This window comes from Seriola aureovittata, chromosome 10, assembly GCF_021018895.1.
Source record: "Seriola aureovittata isolate HTS-2021-v1 ecotype China chromosome 10, ASM2101889v1, whole genome shotgun sequence".
Classification (NCBI taxonomy): Eukaryota; Metazoa; Chordata; class Actinopteri; order Carangiformes; family Carangidae; genus Seriola; species Seriola aureovittata.
Window position 1 is genome coordinate 27,024,080 of NC_079373.1, and position 22,250 is coordinate 27,046,329.

At 41.2% G+C, this 22,250-nt stretch overlaps 1 protein-coding gene across 1 annotated transcript in view; it reads right to left on the reverse strand.

Moving 5' to 3' along the window:
• The window catches only part of immp2l (inner mitochondrial membrane peptidase subunit 2), a 132,508-nt gene extending 114,298 nt beyond the window's left edge, over positions 1-18,210 (reverse strand). The window contains exons 1-2 of the mRNA XM_056387103.1: positions 18,183-18,210; positions 2,639-2,790 (exon numbers count right to left, since the gene is read on the reverse strand). Of these exons, the coding sequence (XP_056243078.1) occupies positions 2,639-2,773 (135 nt within the window). The 5' untranslated portion in view covers positions 2,774-2,790; positions 18,183-18,210. The remainder of the gene's footprint in view (positions 1-2,638; positions 2,791-18,182) is intronic.
• Between the last annotated feature and the right edge of the window lie 4,040 nt (positions 18,211-22,250).

A 22,250-nucleotide genomic window follows, 5' to 3' on the forward strand; every position in this document is an offset into this window, starting at 1 on the left:
CTTGGCCACAGCGCCGCCATGACAGGTGGTTTTCTATCATAAAGACTACAGACAGAGCGCGGCGAGCGGCAGTAATCAGGAGCACAGGATCTTTCACCCAGACAGCATTATGGGAACATTCAGATGTCGAGCACAGCGGCCGGCATTAGATGACTCACTGCCACTCCCAGGGTCACCGTGCCTTTACCTTTTAATAACAGCGGCGTGCAGCTCAGTCGAATAGACAATACAGAGCTTTTTACAGTCTCTTCTGTCTAACTCGCTGCAGACGTGAATATAATGGTAAGTTGTTTATTTATGCGTCAGACAGAGTAAATCACTGGGGATCGATGCTTCACATAAACAGATTAACCAGAATAAACCTCAGCCCGAGTGAACCCGAGGAGCCGCGTTACTCTGAGTCAGTGTCTCCGGCATCTAACGGAGTGTAAACATCTCATTTAGTCGAGCGGGTTCCCGCCTTAAAAACAGCCAGTGTTTGGTTTCATTAGTTATCTTATAGGATCTGATCCCTCTGGGGAAGTTCTCGCGGAGGTCATCGCCGCGACCCCGGCGCACACAGCTACATGAACACACAACCCGAACCAAAGAGCAACATGCAGTTTTAATATTCATGCTCATTAAAAATAGAGAGCAGATTGTTTTATGCATAATGCAACACATGTCGGGGATAATGAGCTGCACGACAGGAAACCAAGTCGGTCAAAACCCAGGCACTTGTTTTTTTGTTTTGTTTTGTTTTTTCTCTTTACATCTCTGCTTCTCAGATGGGGGGGGGGGGGGGGGGGGGGGCGCGGCAGGTTGTTTACTGTTGGGATGAGAATAAAAAGAGGCCATGCATGAAGTGTTTGTGGAGCTGTCTCGTCTCCAACATGGCCGCCTGGTTACCACTTCCAAAAAAGAAGACGGCGACTCAGTGTGGAGCAGTAAAGCAGGTGGGACACGGCTCGTTAACCGCAGCCAGCTCTAAAACTTTTATCACCAATTGATTAGTTTGTGTTTGTGTATTTAATCTGCAGTGTGCAGCCATTTCGTTGCAGATGAAGCAGCTGGTGTCTCAAGTCTCAACTAAACAAACTAAACAAACTACATTCAGCAGTGTTTTCTAATCTGACGCTCTTATTTTGAAAACACAACACCGTTTTCCAAGGTCATTAATGTCAGTATCATGTTTATAGGTTTTTTTTTTGAATGTCAAAACCATTACATAAATGTTAAAGGTTGTTTCCTGCAGAATGTTTGTCTGAGGCAGCAGCTGATTGTCTGGTTTTGTATTGATTGCACAAATAATCCTCGATCTGAGACGTTTAGCTGCTGCTGTTCTTATCTACTGCATTTATTTATTTCAGTGGACACCGATTTATTTAATTATTAATTAATTAACTTTTTTTTTTTATTTGATATTCAGCTAGATTTATTTAATTTTTATTAATATATTTATTCATTAAAGAAGAATTTTTGAATTAATTTTTATTTTCTTTATCTTCCGTACATCACTTATTTATTGATTTCACTGGAAGTTTATTACTTACTTCATTTATTAATTCTATGTTTTAATTTTATTAATATAATTATGACCCATATTGACCTCAGATAAAGTTTGAACTTGTCCTTTAATGCATCATGGCGACTAAAACATTCTCAGCTCTGATTGGCTGGAAGGAGTGGACCATTAGTCACTGACTGTAAATTAAAACAAGGTTGTGCCACAGATCTGAGAACCAGGGTTATTTGTGTAACCAATAAAACAATTCTCACAGATAACCCTACAAATCTGATGTTTGAATTTACGTGAATTCGTTATTTAAGCTAATTAGTTAATTAGTTAGCTAATTAGTAAAAAAATTATCTATTTCATCTTTAAAGAAATGTTCTTTTTTGAAAAATCACAAATCTATGAATATGTAAAATATAATCCTCTAACGATTTCAGAACTTGAACTATTGGAAACAAGGTATCCCTGATTTCACTGAAAAGTCCATTCATGATTGGCTCCGGACTAGTTGTGATGTCACAAAGTCCTGCAGGTACGTCCAGGTGTACGCGAGCTCAGAGAAACTTTCTCCCCTTAGGCGGATGAATCCGAAAACAGTGTGAAGGTCAAACATCTGAGAGAAGAGAGAATAAGCAGAACACGTGTCTGTGTATGTGTGGAGGTGGTGTCACCTGTGAAGACGGGAGAGGCGAGGAGCAGGAAGCAGGAAGTAGAACTGTTTCCTGTTCTTTTAAGTGTGATGTGTTCCAGATTTTAATCAGTTAAATTTCAAAGCTTGGGGGGATTTTTAAAACTCTGAACGGAGCCTCGTGAAGTGAACACCTTCCCTCCAGGCCCAGAAAGAAACGTTATATATTATAATTATATTATATTATATCTAATGATAATGATTGTGGCACTTTGTCACGTCTACAGAGATAAAATATACAGGGAACTGGTTTTACGCTCAGTCAGCAGTCGATGAAAAATGGTCAGAGTTGAGACAAAAACAGCTTTTCTCTCAGCTTCATTTCCCAGCACTCCTCATGGCGCTGTGACCTCTGACCTCCCCGTTAGCAGCAGTTTGTAAAGTCAGAGATTTCCAGTTGACCTCAGGGTCGTCTCGCTCTGATTGGTGGGTGCGGCCGTGTTTCGGCGTCTCACCTGCATCGACGCTCCCTCCACTCGCGCCACGTAGGCCAATCGATCGAGGACGGTGACCGTGATGGGGACGGCGACGAAGAAGCCGCTGACGAACACCCGCAGGTAGCGCCGCCCCGCCGTTGCCTGCTGAGCCATCGCCTGGACAGGAAACACTGGAGAAAAAAAAATAAAAACAGTAAGCCAGCAATCATCAGAACCAATGACGGCACACAGGAAACTAAACAGCACTCAACCTAGATTGGACTACGTTGGAATAAACTTTATTGATCTGTGTGGGGGGGAGCGGGTCGATGCAGCAGCGGGGGAGTAACAGAAAACCACAGAGGAAGACGACAGGTACAGCAGCAGCATGAGAAGTGGAAACAGACGAGACGCAGCATCACAAGTTCTTCTCTTATGTCAACACATCGTCGTACTGTTCCACATTTACAGAACCTGACGAGTCTGAAACAACCTGCTGACTGACTGACTGACTGACTGACTGACTGACTGACTGACTGACATGGACATTAAAACACAATTGAATCAACAAAAGGAGCCTTTGTTGTTTTCATATTTCTAGCAGTGTTTGTGCACATGTCCATCAGGGCAATTTAATTTAATTTAACAAGATAATCAAGATTAATTTGTGCACATTATGTTTCACAAAACAAAACCCCTATCCACTTCCTGGTTACGTTCGCGGAGTGCGTCATCCTGACAGTTCAGCCTTTAACTTCCTTGGACTGAGTAACTGAATATATTAACATGTTGAATATATTTTACCAAAGTGTTGAATTTATGTTTCAGTACGTTGGTGCAGAGCACTACAACTTACTTGCTCTCATTTATTCTGGTCTATTTCTATTTATTATTTTTATAAACTGAATTGTTTTCAGTAGGTTGTGGATGTTCACTAATGTTAAAACACCTTTTTTTCTTTATTTAATTTATTTTTATGAAATTTAATTTCATATATTTAGACTTTTTTTTTATTTATTTGTTCTTCCGTTTAATTTTATTTAAACATCAAGAAAGTCCACTGTTAAAAAGACAGTTTTTCTTTTTTTAAAGCTCAATAAACACGTGGTGTTTCTAAAGTCAGTGATTCATCGTGTTAAATAATCATGATCTCAATATTGATCAAAACAGTCATGATGTTCATCAAACAGACTGTGGAATCTACGGTGGAAGAAAACACATGCAAACAGACAAAACACAAGCGAAGTCAGGAAACACACCGGCTGCAGGCATCAGCACGACGCAGCTGTGTGTGTTTGGTTGTCGAGAGCATGTAAAGTACAGATGCTGGACGAATATACTGGAGTACATGCACTTCCTCACTCTCCTCTCCTGCTCATATTCTCTAGGATAAATATGATCATATGCGACCTCTCCGTTTGTGATGGAGTGTTTTTATATTGCAGTAATTAAAGGTCTGAATACTTCATCCACCACTGACCACAGAGGCCTGTAACCAATCACAGAGCATCATCAGACACGGGCTCGTATCAGTCAAACACACGGTGACGTCGGAGTTTAATCACAACACGAGCCCGACAGGAACCCGGACACCACAAGGAGAAAAAAGAAGGAGCCTTCTGTCACTTTTCTCTGCAGGTTTTGCCGCTTGGACACTGAAAACACATCACACTGAGCCTGTTCTCCCCAGACAGAGTTTTTCATCCACTTTGCTTTTCACGGCGCTCCGGGAAGCCCAGACAGGCGTGAAATAACCGACCAGCGGGCAGCGGCGGCGGCGGCCATGCACCGCTGCCTTCAGCTAACAGCTAACAGCCTCGTCTGGACGTCCACTGTCCTCTCTCTGGAGATCTGCTACAGCTATTACCTCCACATCACAAGGCTTCAGATGAAACATCATCAGAAACACACTGTACTCCCTCAACTCTCTCCATCTGCAGCCGGACAGGGTTCGTCACTGCGGCGTGACAAAACAGAAGCTAATCTGTGTTTCCCTTCACTGTAACGTCCCTACACAACAACACAGAAAACACAGCATCCATTAATAATATCAAAGACGTTTTCACATTTCAGCTTCATTGTGCTGAGGGACATTTTAATTTGTAATCACAGGTGAGATCATGTTCAGCTGCTGCGGGTTTATTGAGTCCTGACTGAGGTCCAGACAACAACAGCTCTCTGGTTCAGGTTAGTGAAAGATGGTTGCCTTGGTTACCTAGTAAATAAACAGATTCTGTCTGACGTCACTGTGAAACATTTGGAGTATTAAACCAGAACCTGAACCAGGAGCTGGGAGAGTCTCAACAGAACCATATGATAGTTTAGTAAAGCTGGAGTCACTTCAGGAGGATGTTGAACTGATCAGATGTTTTACCGATTTTAACCTTCGTTTCAAAAGTAAATCAGAAAAAATGAGAGAAAGAGGAAGTAAACTTAAAACTTCACTGTTTCTCCTCTCCATAAAATCCTCATGTCCTGCGACCGGCAACGGGCCGACCGAGGGCCGACCGAGGGCCCCAAAGTCAGAGCGGTCTGCCCACGTGGTGAGCCGTGTGTCGGCTAACAATAGTTAGCTTGGTAGGTTAACTATTGGCGCACAGTCCACATGTCTCGTGTTTCAGATTTTTATCGAATGATCTCTTCTTTTTTTTCTTATTTCTCAGGCATCGAATCACAACAGACGTTATGATGAAAGTCCAGACTCTACAGCTCCGGAGGAAGAGAGAAATCACGGATTTGAAGATTTTTATCTGATTCATTAAGCATTTAACAGGTTCAGACTGTGGAGCTCAGACAGAAGCAGGATGCACCTTTTCTTTCTTTCTCCAAAGTCTTTGTCTAAATCAATTTCAGACGGATGTTTTGAGACCGAGTAACTTCCACATTCACTGCGACCACCTTCATCCGTCACCAGCACAAACATCTCTGCTTCCACTGTCACAGTGAATGTGTTCAGCTCCGCCGCTGCAGTAATGAGCGCGGCGCCTCAGACCACAGCACATAAATCAGCTGCCACGCTCATCTGAACCTGTACCAGGGTTTCCACAGGGTTCCTCCGGGAGGACGCGTGCATGACAAAGACTTCACACGGGGGACGGCAGCAAACACTCGAGGCGGCGGTGCTTCCTCGTATTCACAATAATTTAACTCAAGTTTCAACTTTAACTTTATCATCTACCAGGGGAACTTCGTCCTGCAGCTGGAGACAACACGGACCTGAATATACAGCCAGAAAAACATGACAAAACAGCTTCAATATTTCTGATATGAAGTATTTTCATAATATGGATCAAATGCTTAAAAATTAATGTTGTCTAGATGAATAGATACTTTAATTATCTCCTGGGGAAAATTCAGGTGTCCATCAACTCAATAGTAACAATATTAATAATAATAATGATAATAGTTAATAATAAATAATAAACAATAATAATTGTCTAGTTCTTGTTCTCCAATAGAGATGTTATTTTGTCTGTTAAAAGAGTTGTTAGCATGGATTTTAGCATGTTGCTAACATCATTAATTTCTCCTAAATAAATTTAAAAAAAAAAAAGAAAAAGCTCAATGCTCCTGATGTTGAAGCTCAGTCCTCAAATGCATCTGTGGTGAAACACTGCACACACTGGGCGGATGGATACACTATTGTTTGTGTAGATATAGTTCCGGCAAATATCTCCCTATAAAAACACAAATTGTCTCATATTTCTGTTTGTGCGAGGATTAAATAAAAACAATAATTAATAATAAGTGATCTTTAAAAGTGTAGACGGATATATTTCTGAACTTCTGAACAGCTGAGATCTTGCCCTTACACTTCCACATCTGGGTGACAGCTAGAGGATTTTCTGTGTGCGCCAGAATCGGTCCAGATGTGGAAGTAGCATCTTACACTCATGCCGTACATGGGCCAGATTCGGGCCGTGGAACCAGGTGTACACTGGGCCAGAAGAAAACAAACATGTGAGCGAAGTATGGGCCGGATTTATTGAGCTGTCCCCTCTGCCTTCACCCTGTATGCTCAGCTAAGCTAAGCTAAGCTAAGCTAAGCTAAGCTAACCACATCCTGACTGCAGCTCCAAGCAAAGCAAATAAATCCTGGGGAACTATTTCTTCAAGCTGCAGCTGTTTGATGGAAACCAGTGGACAGCTGTGGTTGGACATACACACTGATACACACACACACACACACACACACACACACACACACACACAGTGACAGTGCTCCAGCCTCCTCTAACAAAGCTCCCGGTCTCAGTATACGTTACGTCCTATTAACCACAGTGATCTGCCTCTGCTGGGCTCTGTGAGACATCAGTTACCCGCCGTGTGCTGGAGGGAGGAAACTCCAGCGCCGGAGCAGAAAATCTATTCTAGCATAACAATCCATCCTGACATGAACATATTGCCATTACACTTCCATAAAGCCCGCCGCATAATTCCCCTAACAGAGAACAAGTGTATCATCAGAGGAAGCTCGATGTGGAGCTTCGAGGTTTCCGCTCGGTTTTTACAGTCGGCTCGTTTTCTGCTCCGACACCTCGGAGCCCGGCAGCGCTCACATTAAAACCACCTTGTTTCCTGCAGTTTCCTGTCGGCACATTTTAAGAGATTTGGCTGACACAGCAGGTCTCACATCAAAGTCACGGAGAAATGAAAAATGACTTTTTTTTTCTTCCCCCCCTCTTGTTAGCTAAGTGTCCAGATCATAATATACAGCTTTTTAACAGGAAGACACCCCCAGACTACATTTTCTTTCTCTGGGTTTTAATTAAAAATCCATCTTATCAATAACACGGCGCTGTCACCGAGTTTTACCGCTGTCAGGTGAAATCCACAAAGTCAACTTTAAGAGAACCTCACTCAAGACTTTTTAGCTTACAGAGCAGAAACCAACATTTATCATTTAAAATAATCTTCTTTTTTTTACCTAAAAAAATGTCAAAAACATTGAGACACTCATCGTCAGTGACGGATTCAAGTCACAAGCAAAAAACTAAAGTGATAAGTTTACAATGATGAAACTAAGAAAAGGAGCTTCACTCAAGCTGGAACCATCAAATTTGACTTATTACTATTTAATATTGACCAGCTGAAGGTTTAAACACTTCAACGGTTTCATCAGCCACCAGTTCATAACATGTGCTCATCCTACAGGTTAAACTCAGCTGTCACATCTTGTAGTGTGTATATTATTTTGAAATCCCATCCCAACTCATTTAAATGTGACTTTAAAGCTGCCATAAATGACGGTTTGGCCTCATGGAATCAAATAAACAGGCTGAACAAAGGATCTAACACATTGTATTATGATTAATTTGCCTTTTTACCTTTTTCAATAAACACAGAGCAACATTATCTGTCTATGTTTGTGTCGAGCTGTTTCCTGGTCAACGAAGGATCCACCCATTGGAACCTTCACGGTCTACACGATTTAGCCCCTGAATTGGGACACAACAGAATATTTAGGAGATTCTTTACATGTATTGATTGATATTGACATTCCTGGGTCAGGTCCCGTTCACATCAGCCTCAGTGACCACAGAAGTTGTGTTGGCAGTTGCTTTTGACATTTAAAGTTTTTCCACAAACAATCGAAGATAAAATGCTGAGTGAGAAATTATTTCTTTAAGTCCAAATCAAAACAAACTTTGTGTCAATTCTTCTGTTGAATTTGTTTGTCTCTGTCACAGGAAGTTGACGTCTCCATTCTCAGACTGACTCGTGTTTCCCGCCTGAAACGAGCTCATCAACAGACCTGTTTGACTCCAGCGATTCAGAGATCAGAGACGACATAAAAGTTTTTTGTTTTGTTTTTTTTTTTTAATTCTCCTGCTGTGTTCAGTCGCCGTCTCGCCAAAACAAAAGCCTAAATATGACTTTGTTTTTCATTTGTTTGAGCTGAAACTGGAACGTGAGGAGGAAGAGAAACTCTCAGATCCTATTGTATCAAAACTCATTAATGCAGGAAAAACAAATGATTAGGTTTAGATGGCGAACCTGAAGACCAGCATGAAGGGAAGAGGAATGAGAGATAATAAAGGGACTCTGTGGAGATATCCCTCTCTGGTTCCTGGGGTTTAGCGATCTGTTGTACAGTGTCTGTATCTGCTGTCTGTGTCACTGTGGCTTTGTTTATGACGCAGTGACGACTGCACTCCAGCACATTAATGTGAGCTCTGCTGGGGGAACAGTCTTTATCAAGTCTGCAGAAAAGGCATTAATATTGTCGACACAGTGACAAACGAGTTAATGCAGCACATCTCTCTCTCTCAGCGTTGGTATTCACGCCAGTGCTCCATATGCAGAAGCAGCTCTGTAACAAGCTGTGGCAATAGACTAGACAGGTTATCATAAACAAACACTTATTGGGGGTTATTAGACTGCAGCAGACGCAGAAGTAAGAGCTCCTGCTTTTATATCAGCTCCATAAAAGAGCAGACTGAAGTCAAAGAGTGGCTCGTGGTGTCGGCTCGGGACGGGGAGGCCTCTTTATGTCTAAAAGCAGCGCCTGTGAGATCTGTCACGAGTTCAACAAACCCAATTCCACTAACCGTTTCCAATTTATTCAGATGAGCCCAGATACAGAAGGTATAATATCAAATTCAGTGAGCGGAGAGCCCCGGAGCAGACCTCAGGTCAGCATATCAGCCGCTATCAAGCAGAGACATTGTGGTGTGCTTTTGCTCCGATTGCTAGAATTGAATTTCTGGGTCTCTGGGCTGGACTCCATCTCAGCCGGTGACTAATGTTGGCGTTCCAAAGCTTTTCCAGACCGATAAATCCACAGGGAAGGATGCAGCAAGGCAGCAGGGACGCTGATTACAGCCGGCCGCTGAGAGATTTCCCCCCAAACCAGCTCCACTTCTGCCTCGGCAGCAGTTCTGGGCTTTGCAGGGGGAAGCAGACAGGGAGCCGTATAAAAGCCCTGACCCACAAATAAGTTTGATGGAGACTTAAAAGGAGTGAGAGCTGTGCCGCTGAGGAAGAGGAGGGTGAAGAGGAGTAAACTGACCCAGCTGCATTCAGGTTACTGCCGCCAGTTAGGGTTTTAATTAACAGGTCCATCCATCCATTTGTCGTACAAATGCATTAAAAGAATAGTTCAACATCTTAGGAAACACCCTAATTCCCTTTTGATCAGTACCACTCTCTCTTCAATCAGCAGCCAGTTAGCTTAGCTTAGCCTGAGGAGTCTATAAAATGCTAACACAATCAACCCACCAGCACCTCTAAGGCTCTTTAGATACAAAGACCTTAAGTCTAAAAATTATAATTTGCTGCTTTACAGGGGGTTAATGCACCATTTCATCCTGAATAATTATTGTTAAAATCTAGTGTCCAGCTGTTTTAGAAAATTACTTGAGCCTTTCAAAAAATGAAATTAGATACTTGTGAGGTGTTTTTAAATATTTATATCATCAGTAGGAACCAGTGAGTTTGAGCAGGGAAATTAGAAAGAAGTTGTTTCATGACACATTGCTTTTGTGCTTTTCCTGAGATTTGTCATCAAGAAGAAAAATATAGAATAAAATGTCCGCCTTACATAGAAAGCACATGTTTAACATCCAGAAATAGTTTTTTCAAATGTAATGGCTGGTGATTATAATCACATGGTCTGAAATGAGAATTCATCACATGAGAAATTGTGTAAAATTTCTAAAAAATGTGATAAATTTTATTTCATCATCACAATTACAAAGAGATTTCTTGTACTTCCTGTCAGGTATGCTTATTTGTGATTTGTGTGCTCACATAATAAAATAAATAATGTCAGTCACCTTGCTGAGTGCACAACAAAGGATTAATCTGATGTTCCTGAGGAGGGACGACAGCAGCTCTGCTGATTACATCTGTAATATCTGACATACAGTGAACTCGTCGCTTTGCTTTCAGGTTGATCTGCATTTAGATAATTTCCCTGGAGATCCAGAGCGCCTAACACTGCATCCGTGCACTGCGGGATGATGGGAGACATTAACATGTTTACAAATAGTGAACATTCAAGTCATTAGACAAGTCAAGATGGCACGTTGAGGGTTGTGATTGGCCAGTGAGCCCAGTCTCATGCCCACCCTGACTGACAGGCACACAGAGAGGGCTGGTAAAAACTTTATTGATTTTCGAACGGTCCACCGACACACTGATGCATCACCCCTCGGGCTTTGTCCCAGTCAAGTCAAGTTAATTTTTATTTGTACAGTGCCAATTCCGAACAGAAGTTATCTCAAGGCACTTTTCAAATAAAGCAGGTCTAGACCTTCTCTTTCTAGTTTTTGGCTGTAAAATAAAAACATAATTATGAAAAATTACAAACAAAAGTCTTCATGTTGACTTACACTGTTCAAAAATCAAGATAATCCAAAGCATGTTTTCTTTTTCATTTAAATTATGATAGTAAGTCAAAGGTTTGACAGTTTCATTATTTTCACTCACCAATACGACTTAAAATGTCAAAACAAATTAGTATCCAATTATATCGACTTCCAATGATTTTTTTTTAATATTATCATTTTTACCATTATTTCTTTTCTCTTTCTTTGCAAAAATGGGTTTCCACAGAAATACAAAAAAAAAGATTAAAGACAAACACCAATATCTCCACACAAGACAAAAGCTGGAAAATAGATGAACAGCAGAAAATGGAAGTGTCCTTTAAGGTCAGCGACAGACGAGACGCTGCCTTCATGTTCAGGGGGATGTACGAGGCCAGAGCTCCAGGATGTTCAGTAAATGTCACGGTCTGACCGAAACCTAAAGTTCACCTCCACCTGCTCTGATAAGAACACGCTGGCCACTGAAATAGGCTCTTCATATCACTGGGACTTTTCCAGCAGATTACCCATAATTACCGGCAGGACAGTCCACTGCCTCCTGACCGGAGTTCGGCTGCTTCCTCCTCTGCAAAGCTTTATCCAGACTAAAGCCGACAGCTCTGCTCTCCACAACATCACAGCCAACATAACTGTCTTCCACAAAAACAAGTCAACTCTGTCGTCTTTGTGTTTCTCTGTCCGCTGCGCAGCTGAAGCTCTAATTACAGAATCCCATTATCAATGAGAGAGATGTTTCTTTTTTCCATTAGAAGCCGCGGCGCCGGCAGCAGATTGATTTTTCCTGATCAGTGCTTCATTAAAGAGGAGAGGCGTCTGCAGATGGAGATCTGACGGCTCGCTGGTTGGGCTCGAACGCACGACGCTGGGAGGAAATGGTACACGAGAGGGCCCTGCTATGAACTGATGGTGTCCCCCTGGAGGCAGCAGAGCTCATTACAGCGTGACCAACCATAGAGCCAAAGATGAAAATGTAAAGTCTGTTGGTGCTAAAGTTCAGAACAAGGTGTCGTGAAGCCGGTTCTTTGAGTGGAGACTTTTCTGTAGTTAAATTATGCATCAAATCAATATGTGGAGCTCATTAAGCTCAGAGCTGTGAATCAGCAGCGTCATTAGCTCATTTAAATCCAGTAGTTTTGTAAAAGTTCAGTTTGTTCCAGCTGTTTCAATTTCAATCAGTAATCAATACCTCTGATTGTCGGCTGCTCAGCTCATTTTCAGGTTATTAACATTAATGAGGCTAGCCTCTTTAATGTTAATGTTGATTTATTTAGTAGCAGCAACTAAAAAATTTAGCGTTTCTGCCTTTTTCCAACAACAGCTGCTCACATAAAGATTTAAGGGGGTTCATCCTGTGAGGAGCTTCACGTAGAAAATGTTATAATTACAGTTTTTAGTTTTTTGTTAAACATTCAAACTCATAAATCTAGTATTTATGACGATTTATAAGTCACATGACTGATTGATGGATTTTGTGCGAAGAAACTGAATCAACCTCAGACACCTGGATTAAAGCAAAACAGTTGGAGAGTAAAAGTCAAAGTAAACTGGAGAAGAGTCGTATATATATATATATATATATATATATATATAAACATTTATATAAACATTTACCGCAGTTGTTTCGTCATTTGAAGTCGAAGCATTTCTAAAGTATTACACACAACTGACTAGGTAGGGTGCCCAATAGGCTTGGGCCGATATTCAATAATATCAAATAATAACACTAATACAAATATTGAAATATTGCAATATTTGATAGAATGAATAACAAAACAAGAATACCGAAATATTACAATATTCGAGGATATGAAACCAAACACGAATAGGTTTTTTTCATTTTTACAGTGAGCTCTGCCGTAAAGTCTGACCCTTATTTCGCTTACTAAAATAACATAAAATACAATAATATAATTACTTTATAACCCCCTAATTATATTGTATATGTTTTGCACGTAGCATAATTCCTTATTAATTTTTTTATGTTCACAAAATAAAAAGTAACATTTGAAGAAAGGCTCATTTTATGATGTTTGCTGCAGATCTTAATTGAGAGAGGCGAGAGACACGTCATCACATCCCAGCGTGATGTCACGCGTCACGTGATTCACCTGCTCAGCAGGTTCTGAGTTTGTCCTGCTGCCTGCGGCGGAGCAGAGGTCGCCGGAAACATTAGGATTAATCTCCTCAGAGACCCTGAACATCTGCAGCAGATTTCACTGAGTCGCGGCTCTGGAAACACTGACCAGCTGACATCACCATGGTTACGCCGCGTCACTAATGGGGCAAGGAAAAGTCACCTGGACGAGAGCGGCGTCTGCTCCGACTTTGTACGAGGCACTTATATAAAATAAGTCATTTGCTGGATAATCTCTTTAACCTTATCACCGAATATTTATTCATCTCCAGGCCGCCGCGCCTCGCCGTGTGATGCCGGCCATGACCGTGCTCGCTCAGCCAAGACTAAGGTGATTACTGGACGGGTGTCAGTGTTGACTGTACGCTGGGAGGATCCAAGCCCACTGCCTGGGACACAAATGGGATTTGTCTGTCATGCAGAACATCAGACGTGACTTTTTCGACCATGGCGGCGAAGAGAGCATTACAAAAATCTGCTTCCACTCACCTAGGAGGCCTAATGGACAGTTTGGGCCGCCAGTGATGCAGCCATTAGCTCAGCCAGCCACTCTGGGACACAAACACAAGCTTAAAGACACTTGACAGCACAGAAAATCAAACGGAAATAACCACAGTCAGCATCTCCCTCCCATGTGGACAGCTCAAGGTGTTCTTACCGAGCAAATACCGGCTGTCAAAATCAACCTGTGCTGATTGCACTAAAAGAAATAAATCTAAAAAGGGAAGCGTCGAATGAGATGTTACACCGACTTTGATATTTTTGATAGAAATGTTGGCAGTTTTTTTTTTTCCCCCCACGAGAGGTTAACAACTTTCTCTTCCCGCAGCTTCCTCCCTGCCGAGGTTATTTAGCAGCCAAACGTCTCCGAGCAGCGGGACTCCTCCGCTCCGTAACACACCGCCACGCAGGTTAACACCAGATAACACATTACAACCAAGTACAACCCCATTACAGCGCACTCCAACACCGCGGGGCGACAGAACAAACTAGTTGTGGCATTTTCCCACATGTCCCCGAGTACGTCGAGGCTTGTAGCACCTATGCTGGGGCCACCTCGAGCTCATGTGGAGAATCTCTATGATCACTACTACTTCTAAATTAAATTATAGGAAGAGGAAGCAGCTTACAGTACAGGGGGAGCTGGTGGAAGACAGACTCCTGTGGTAAATACAAGAATATTTGCATATAAAGCACCAAAAATAAAAGTAAGTGAGTAAAGATGGGACTTCTGTATTTACTGCTGGGTGGATTGATCTATAATAAAAACATCACAATTTATTGTTTCTTTGTGTTAATCTGAATCTGCAAAGTAAATGCTTCAAAGCTGTGCGATACTGAGTAAATGTACTCTATAATGTAGTATTTTCCACTGCTGACAACAGAAAAATGTTCTGTTTGTTTTGGTTGATAAACGCTGTTGTGTTAGACTTAATGTAAATATATAATTTCAGTATATCTACAAATATTACCACTGATTAAATTTTAAAAAAATCAATCTTATCAAATCTTAATCAATAAACTGCTCACTGTAACAGTTCCTGGTGACGTCTTCAAACGTCTTCTTTAAAAACCCAGAGATTCATTTTATTGTGTTCGAGCAGCAAATGTGAGAAACTGGAAACAGAAAATGTAAATAACTTGTTTGATTATTAAAATATTTGCTGATTAATTTTCTGTCACGACGTCTCAGTGACACCTTGAAGGAACTGAAACATTCACCAGGACTCACGGATGAACTGATTACACTTCGGTGACAAAGGGTCAAAGGTCAAAGCCAGTGTGACCTCAGAAAATACTTTTTAGCCATTACTCGGAGACATCAACACTCATGTAAGGAGACGACGCTCGCTCAGAGTGTGTGTGACGCGGAGCGGCGTCACTGCTGGAAAACAACGAGGTGAACCGTCTAATTAAAAGAACGTGTGTTTGTTCTCGAAGCTTGAATTAATGATGGATTTTAAAACTTCTCAGTCTGACTCCTGACACCAAACTTTTTTATTTACGAGCCAGACGATTGTTCCGTCGACGCGCTGAACTCCCGCAGAGATGAAACGTGAAGTTTCCTCACACGCTGCATCTAAAGCTGGATATTATTTTATTCACGCATGAATAAAAGTTGAGAAGAGAAATTGGGAGACAGCTGGTCTGATTATTACTGAGCAGAAGAGGATTCTTGTTTGTCTTTCATTTCATGCCGTCCACCACGGAGCTCACAATCTCTTACTAACTAAAGGAAGCAATTTCATAAAATCTAGGATCAGATATATCTCAGCTTGGCGAGGACATGACGGCAAATCGCCCGGACGACGAATGTTTTACTGGTTTTCATTGTTCATCTGGTGGAATTAAGTTCAGGCTTGTGCCATGTTCAAATGTGGAAAAGTCACATTTCAGCCTCCGTAGACGTACATGTCCAAACGAGCCGTGCACCCGATGACCTCACTGCTGGTTTCAGCACATTTCATTCAAACTTTTCCTCTCGTCACATACTCCTGTTTGTTTTCCACGGGTGTGTGACAGAAAGTAATTTGAGTCCACAACAAAGAAACAATCTGAAGCTCCTGAGGAGGGAGAACGGCAGCTCTGCTGATTGCATCTGTAATATCTCACATTTAATCAAGTCTGCTGCTCAAACAGCCTTTCAGCAACATGACAGCATAACATTATCCACTGTGGCGGGGAGTGTGTCGCGGCCCCTTGTGTTATATGAAAAGAAATGTACGACTGCAAATCTAATTCTCATTATTGCAACATTAAAGTTCAAAAGCACGAGTGGAAGCTGCAGTTTCTACAACAATACGTCTTATTATTGATTATCTTCCATCTATTTTTGTGATTAAGTCACTAATTAGTAAAAGTGGCCCTTGAGAGTCCCAAGGTGACGGCTTCACAGGTCTCGTTTTGTCTGATCAACAGTCCAAAAGCAAAATGAAATCATTTTACAGTGATTTAAAAGAAGCAATCTCTACGCCTCGTGGTCGTATCCCTCCGCCACTCAGACTAGTTTCAGGTTTAATCTCCGTTTATCCCGTCGTATGAAATATTAACCATTTGTGTGAAATCTTGAGTAATGGTAAAACCACCAGAATCAGTTGGTCTTTAGTACCGGTGAAGGTTTGTGGGATTCCTTTGAGTTCTTGAGATATTGCGTTCATGAGGTCAAAATCATGTTTTCTGAAGTCACTCTGACCTTTGACCTTTGGCCACCAGAATATAATCAGCTCATCCTTGAGTTTCAGAGAATGTTTGTGTCAAATTTGAAGAAGTTCCCTCGAGGTGTTACTGAGATATCGTGTCCACGAGAATGTGACGGACAGACAACAACCTGAAAACTAAAATGGCTGCCGCTCTGACGGTCGCAGCGCCGAGGAATAAAAACAGCTTATTCTCAAATCCAGAGAAGCTGGAACCAGGAACTATTTGACTGTTTGATAAACAAACTCTCAGTAGATGGACTAATCGCCTGCAGCTGATGGAAAACAGCAGCTAACATTAACAAGACGCTCGTGAAACAGCAGGTAACGATGCTGGATCTGAATCGTCTGATCAGCTGATTGAACCTTTTTACAGACGGGGCTTAAATATTTTATTACTTTTTCTTTATGGTTTAATTTACAATTTGGCACAGCACAGAAAGAAAGCATGACATCATCACCAGTGCAAAATCAATATTCCAACACAGCCGCTATAAAAAAAATAAATGTTGATTGGAGTTTATGACGGAGCTGCTGATTGTGCTGTTCAGTCTGTATGAACGAGGATGAACTAAACAACAAACAAGTTTTAAACTGGTTCTCGTGTGAAAATTCAAGAGGAAAACGAGTCGTAAGTCACATTCAAGGAGCCGGTAACAACATGTGTCCTAAACCGTTGATCAGTCATCAAACTGTCATTGATCAATTTTTAGTGTCACTTGATCTGTGAACCGACTGATTCATCATCCACTCAGATTAGTTGTTTTTATGCAGATTAACCTGTTTGTAGCCTTTTATACTTGTGTGTTCATTGTATTATTACATTAAGATTTATAGAACTAAGTGTTGTTACGTTTCCTCCACTTTATTTCTCTTTTTTCATTATGTAGAAAAGACTTTTCATCATCTGTAAATGTTTAATTACGTCAGTTCTACAGGTGCTTATTAGCACTTGAGCGACTGGCACTTTTACATCACTGTTGTTAATGATTAATGTTCACAGTCCCATACAGATCAATACATTTCAGCTGTAATCGAAGTACATGAGCAGGGATCAGGACCTCCCACCCAACACAGACGTTCAGACAAGGTGTTGAACCTGCAACCTGTACGCATGTGATGGAAGGAGTGCACAGAGCCTTCAAGTACAAATACCACAATGTACAGATCTGACGCTTTATCAATAAAATGTCAGAAAATAAATAAAATTTCCCACAACCTAACATCTCTTCATATATGCAGCTTTGTCTGACCAACAGTCACAAACACAAAGATAATTATTTTCTTTCATGTCTGACTAAGAAATGATCAGATTCTCAGATCTGAAGCAGCAACTGTTACATAACTGTTTAAAACATGACTGCGTTTGATTATCAGGACAGGTATCAATACATTCTCAATCGATCAGCTATTCAATTAGTGCTTTCTGCTGAAGTATAAAGAAAACCTGCCGAACGAGAACCTCATATCTGTTCTAAGGTTCTTGAGTAAATGGACTTAGTTACTTTCCACCATTGACTGTTCACAGCAATAGCAACAACTTTCTTCACAGGCTGACAACAGGCTGACAACAGGCTGACAACAGACCCACATCCAGCAGCAGTCAGTCAGAAACACGCCAACATCTCCTCACTTCCACCTTAACAACTATTTCTCCTCTGACAGTCTCAGTTTCCATCTTCACTCTGTTTTAAACCCTGGCTCTGTCCCGCTGTTTGACCTGTCCATGCTAACAGTTAGCCGCAGCGGCTAACCGCAGGAGGAACTTTTCAGACAGCGTCGCGGTCAGAACGAGGCTCCGGAAACAGCGACTCGGTCAAACACACCGGAGAGGAGCCGGAAGTCTCCGTTCTGCCGTTAAAACTCACAACTTTACCGGCGACACTGAAGCTAATGCTACAGAAGCTAAACACACCTACCGGCAACGTGAGCTCCGTCTTCCTGTTGTTGTCTTACGTCACGCGTCGCCCCCGGGTCCTAAAGCCTGCCGGCTTGTCTCAGCCTGAGCAGCACCCGGGTTTAAAAAGTCTTTTTCGCTTAATACAAGTTTTAATGCAATTTTATTTTATAATTTGTTAATGTCATGAAGAAAAAGTTAACTTAAATAAAACCCAAGTTTTATTTTTAATACACACACACACAGGATGATGTGTTTACTGTACACACACGTAAACATGCACATACTGTACATTACTTACAGAAGCATTATGCATTCACTTGAGAAAAAAAAATCTTCTTTTTTAAATTAATTAATTATTTAAAAGTCAGTATTTTTTAAGAGAAAAGTTTTCTTAAAAAAATATTTAAAGAAATAAATTAAACAAACTCCTGGTCTGTGTGTGAAACACATCATTTATTAATGAGTTACTATTATTTTTTACTATTATTATCACTATATTACTATTAACTGGTAATTCATTAATAAATGCTGATGTATTTACACTTTACAATAAGGCTCCTTTTACCAGTTGTAAATGATAGTAACTCATTAGTAAGATTAATGAGTAGTAAGCATTAACTTCATCTTGCCAAATAGTGAGCCTGAATCAATGTATGAAAACTATGTCATAACTCACTAGATTTATAAAGTGTTGACAACTAAATGATTAAGCTAATTATAAACCATTTATAAATCCTTTATACGGGTAGTCTTATTGCAAAGCGGGACCAGAAAAGTAAAATAAAATAACATCAGACTGGTAAGAACTTACCTGTTGTGACTCCTTCCTGCCCAGAGGTCTCTGTGAAGCTTGTTTTATTAAAGCAAAGAGTTTATTATTCAGCAGAATAACACAATGTGTCTCTGGAGGAGAACTCATCATGTTTTATTAAAAGAGGAGAGAAGTTGTGTCAGATGGAAACTGATGGACAGCTGAACTCGCTGCGGTTAAGATCAAATACAGTGACAGTACAAACACTGAGAGGAGCACTGGTGGAATTAGAGATGAAGGGAAAGAGCAGTTTGAAATGGGAACTCAGAACCAATCCCAGTTTTAAAAGGAGGCGTTTCTCTTTAATGATAAGGAGTCTGGACTCTCCTTCAGGGCTTAATTAAAAGTGGAATGTAGAAACCATTATCAGACCAGCAGCCCCCCGGTCCTCACACCAGCGTTTCCAGTGTTTGCTGAGGAGCCACAAATGAGAGGTTATACAGTTTTACTGATGAGGACCAGTTACAGGACACGTTCTAGTTGAAAAACTCAGTGTTCAGACTGTAATTCTATTAAAATGTGTTTGTCTGGTACCTTTCAGAGTGGAGCTACAAAGAGATTTATATCTGCAGAACAAAGCTGTGGTGGAATAAAGAAACATGGGAAAAAGAATAAAATAGAAAACTCTAGAAATCATAGAATAATCATGTTTTTATGGGTAAAACTGTGAAACTGTGGAAGACCAAATTAAAAAAAAAAAACTACTCATGGTGTAAGTTATCATTTTTTGAATTAAAAAAAGAGTAAATTTCCTTTATGTGAAGCTTTGGTGGAATTTGCGCCGTGAATGAATTCTGAGGCAATTTGGGGTTTGTGGTCATTTTGTGTCTGTTTGTATTTGTTTTGCATATTTTTGTGTGTTGTTTTGTGTGTCTTTGTGGTCACTGCGTCTGTTTTGTGTCTGTTTGTCCTTGTTTTGTGGCTGTTTGTATTTGTTTTGTATCTTGTATTTGTTTTTGGCTATTTTTATTTGCTTGTGGCTGTTTGTCTTTGTTTTGTGGCTGTTTGTCTTTCTTTGTGTCTGTTTTGTATTTGTTTTGTGGCTGTTTTTGTGTCTTTGAGGTCACTGCGTCTGTTTGTATTTGTTTTGTGGCTGTTTGTCTTTCTTTGTGTCTGTTTCGTATTTGTTTTGTGGCTGTTTGTCTTTCTTTGTGTCTGTTTTGTATTTGTTTTGTGGCTGTTTGTCTTTCTTTGTGTCTGTTTTGTATTTGTTTTGTGGCTGTTTTTGTGTCTTTGTGGTCACTCTGTGTCACTGAAGCCATTTTATGTTTTTTGTCTGAAAATCTGAAGATGAACCCCAGTTGGCCCATAATGCACCATGATTCATGTGATGGACTGTCACTGGGCACAAGGAGGGAACATCAGGAGGATCGTCCATATCTCAACAACCACTGATCCTATAGTCCCCATATTCACTATAGGATCATCCTCATTTAAAATAATTAGTCTGTGAGGTGCAATCAACACTGCAACATTATTATTATTATTGTTGTTGTTTATTGTCTATGTCTCTGCAGCCAATTTACACTGTTTTACAGCTGCAGTGTGTGTGTGTGTGTGTGTGTGTGTGTGTGTGTGTGTGAACTGGTACGTGTATCTTTGTGAGGACCATGTTGACCTTTAGACCCTGGGAGTGACAACATTTCGACTGGTTCTCACTTTAGGACACAACTTCAAATGGCTGAGATAAGTGGCTGTATGAACGTATTGTATGTCAGTGAGGGTCCTCACAAAGATACGAGTGCAAATGTGTGTGTGAGTGTGAGTGTCCACATCACCATCACTGTGCAGGCGATGGACAGAGAGAGAGAGAGCAGAGGAGTAAGAGCCCTCTTGGCTATTGGCTGACATTGACCCATGTGGGCGACTCTGCCCACATAATGACATCGTTTGAGGTTCCCCAGCTCTAAACAGGAGGAACACTGTACGTGCTGAGCAGATGGTTGCTATGCAACAATTCGTCGCCGGCAGCATCCAGGTTGGACCTGAGCGGAGAGCAGCAGTCAGGCGGAGGCGGAGGTTTGAATCTTGTGTTTTGAAAAGCTGCAGGTTCATCGGTGTGTCTGTAGTTTCCTGGGAGGTGAGCTGTCACTAGACGTGATTATCTGAAGGCTTAAAGGAGGGAACTGGGCCACCGCAGCAGCAACGTGAAGTTCACTGTAAATACAGTGAATGATTATGCAAATAAATCAAATAGACTTTCATTTGAAGTGTGTGACTGATGGAAACACACATGAGCAAGAAAAGTCTGTCTGATACTGACATGCCATATGTACATAGACATACTGCCTCCTGTCCTTGTTGGCCATTTATAGAGAGACTGCACTGTAAGAATCAGAGGATAAATCCACAGTCCTCATTCTGTGGAAAAATAACTTCTGAAGTGAACATGATGCTCCAGCAGTCTGTGACAAATCAAATCTCTCTAAGTTACAGTCTTTTTAGTATAATATTCCTCTCAGTGTTTCTTGCTGGATGCATCATAGTCCGGTGGTCTTCATTATTCCTTCATGGGAGCTGCACAGGCAGGACACAGACGACAGGAAATCTGCTTTTACCATAAAACCTCCAAAAGCTGCAGTGTGTTTGGTTACATGCACAAAGGGAGGATGAATTAAAAAACAATCTGTCCATTTTTCTTGACATTTCTTCTGCTCATATCCTCCAGTTTTCTTCCCTCCTGCTGACCACCTGCTGTCTGGCTGCTCGGCCCCTCGGTGGCTGCTTTGTTTTGATTTTCAGATGTCGCTCCGGCTCTTCATTTTCCTCCCTGACACTCGGCCTTGTTTCCCTCCATCTGGTCAGCAACTTCGTTTGATTAGGCATCAGTCGGTTTTTTATTGTTTGTGCACTACGTGTTAACCAACACGAGACCCTGCTGCTGCCAGACCAATAACACCACCTCAGGAGTGAGCAGCGCTGCCACATCCTCCACTTTAATTCAGTTTAGGAATTTAATGAATGCCCAAATATACATGAAGCTGTTTGAACACTCACAGTTGAGTGCACTCTACACTGTATGTCATTTGTTTTATCACCTCAGATGATCCTGCCGCAGCCCTCTATGTATTTACTAAATCTGGCAGCTCTGCAGTAACTTGTGTTTGAGTGTAGCTGTGAGTATTTTAGGAATTATATGAATTGGCTTCTTTATCATATAATTATTTGCAGCCATCTGAGCTGCCAATTAAAACTGGGCGAGCTGCTCAATGAGCAACACTTTGTTAGTTGCATAAAGGTTTGTTGCCAAGACAATTAAACAATATATACCATAAT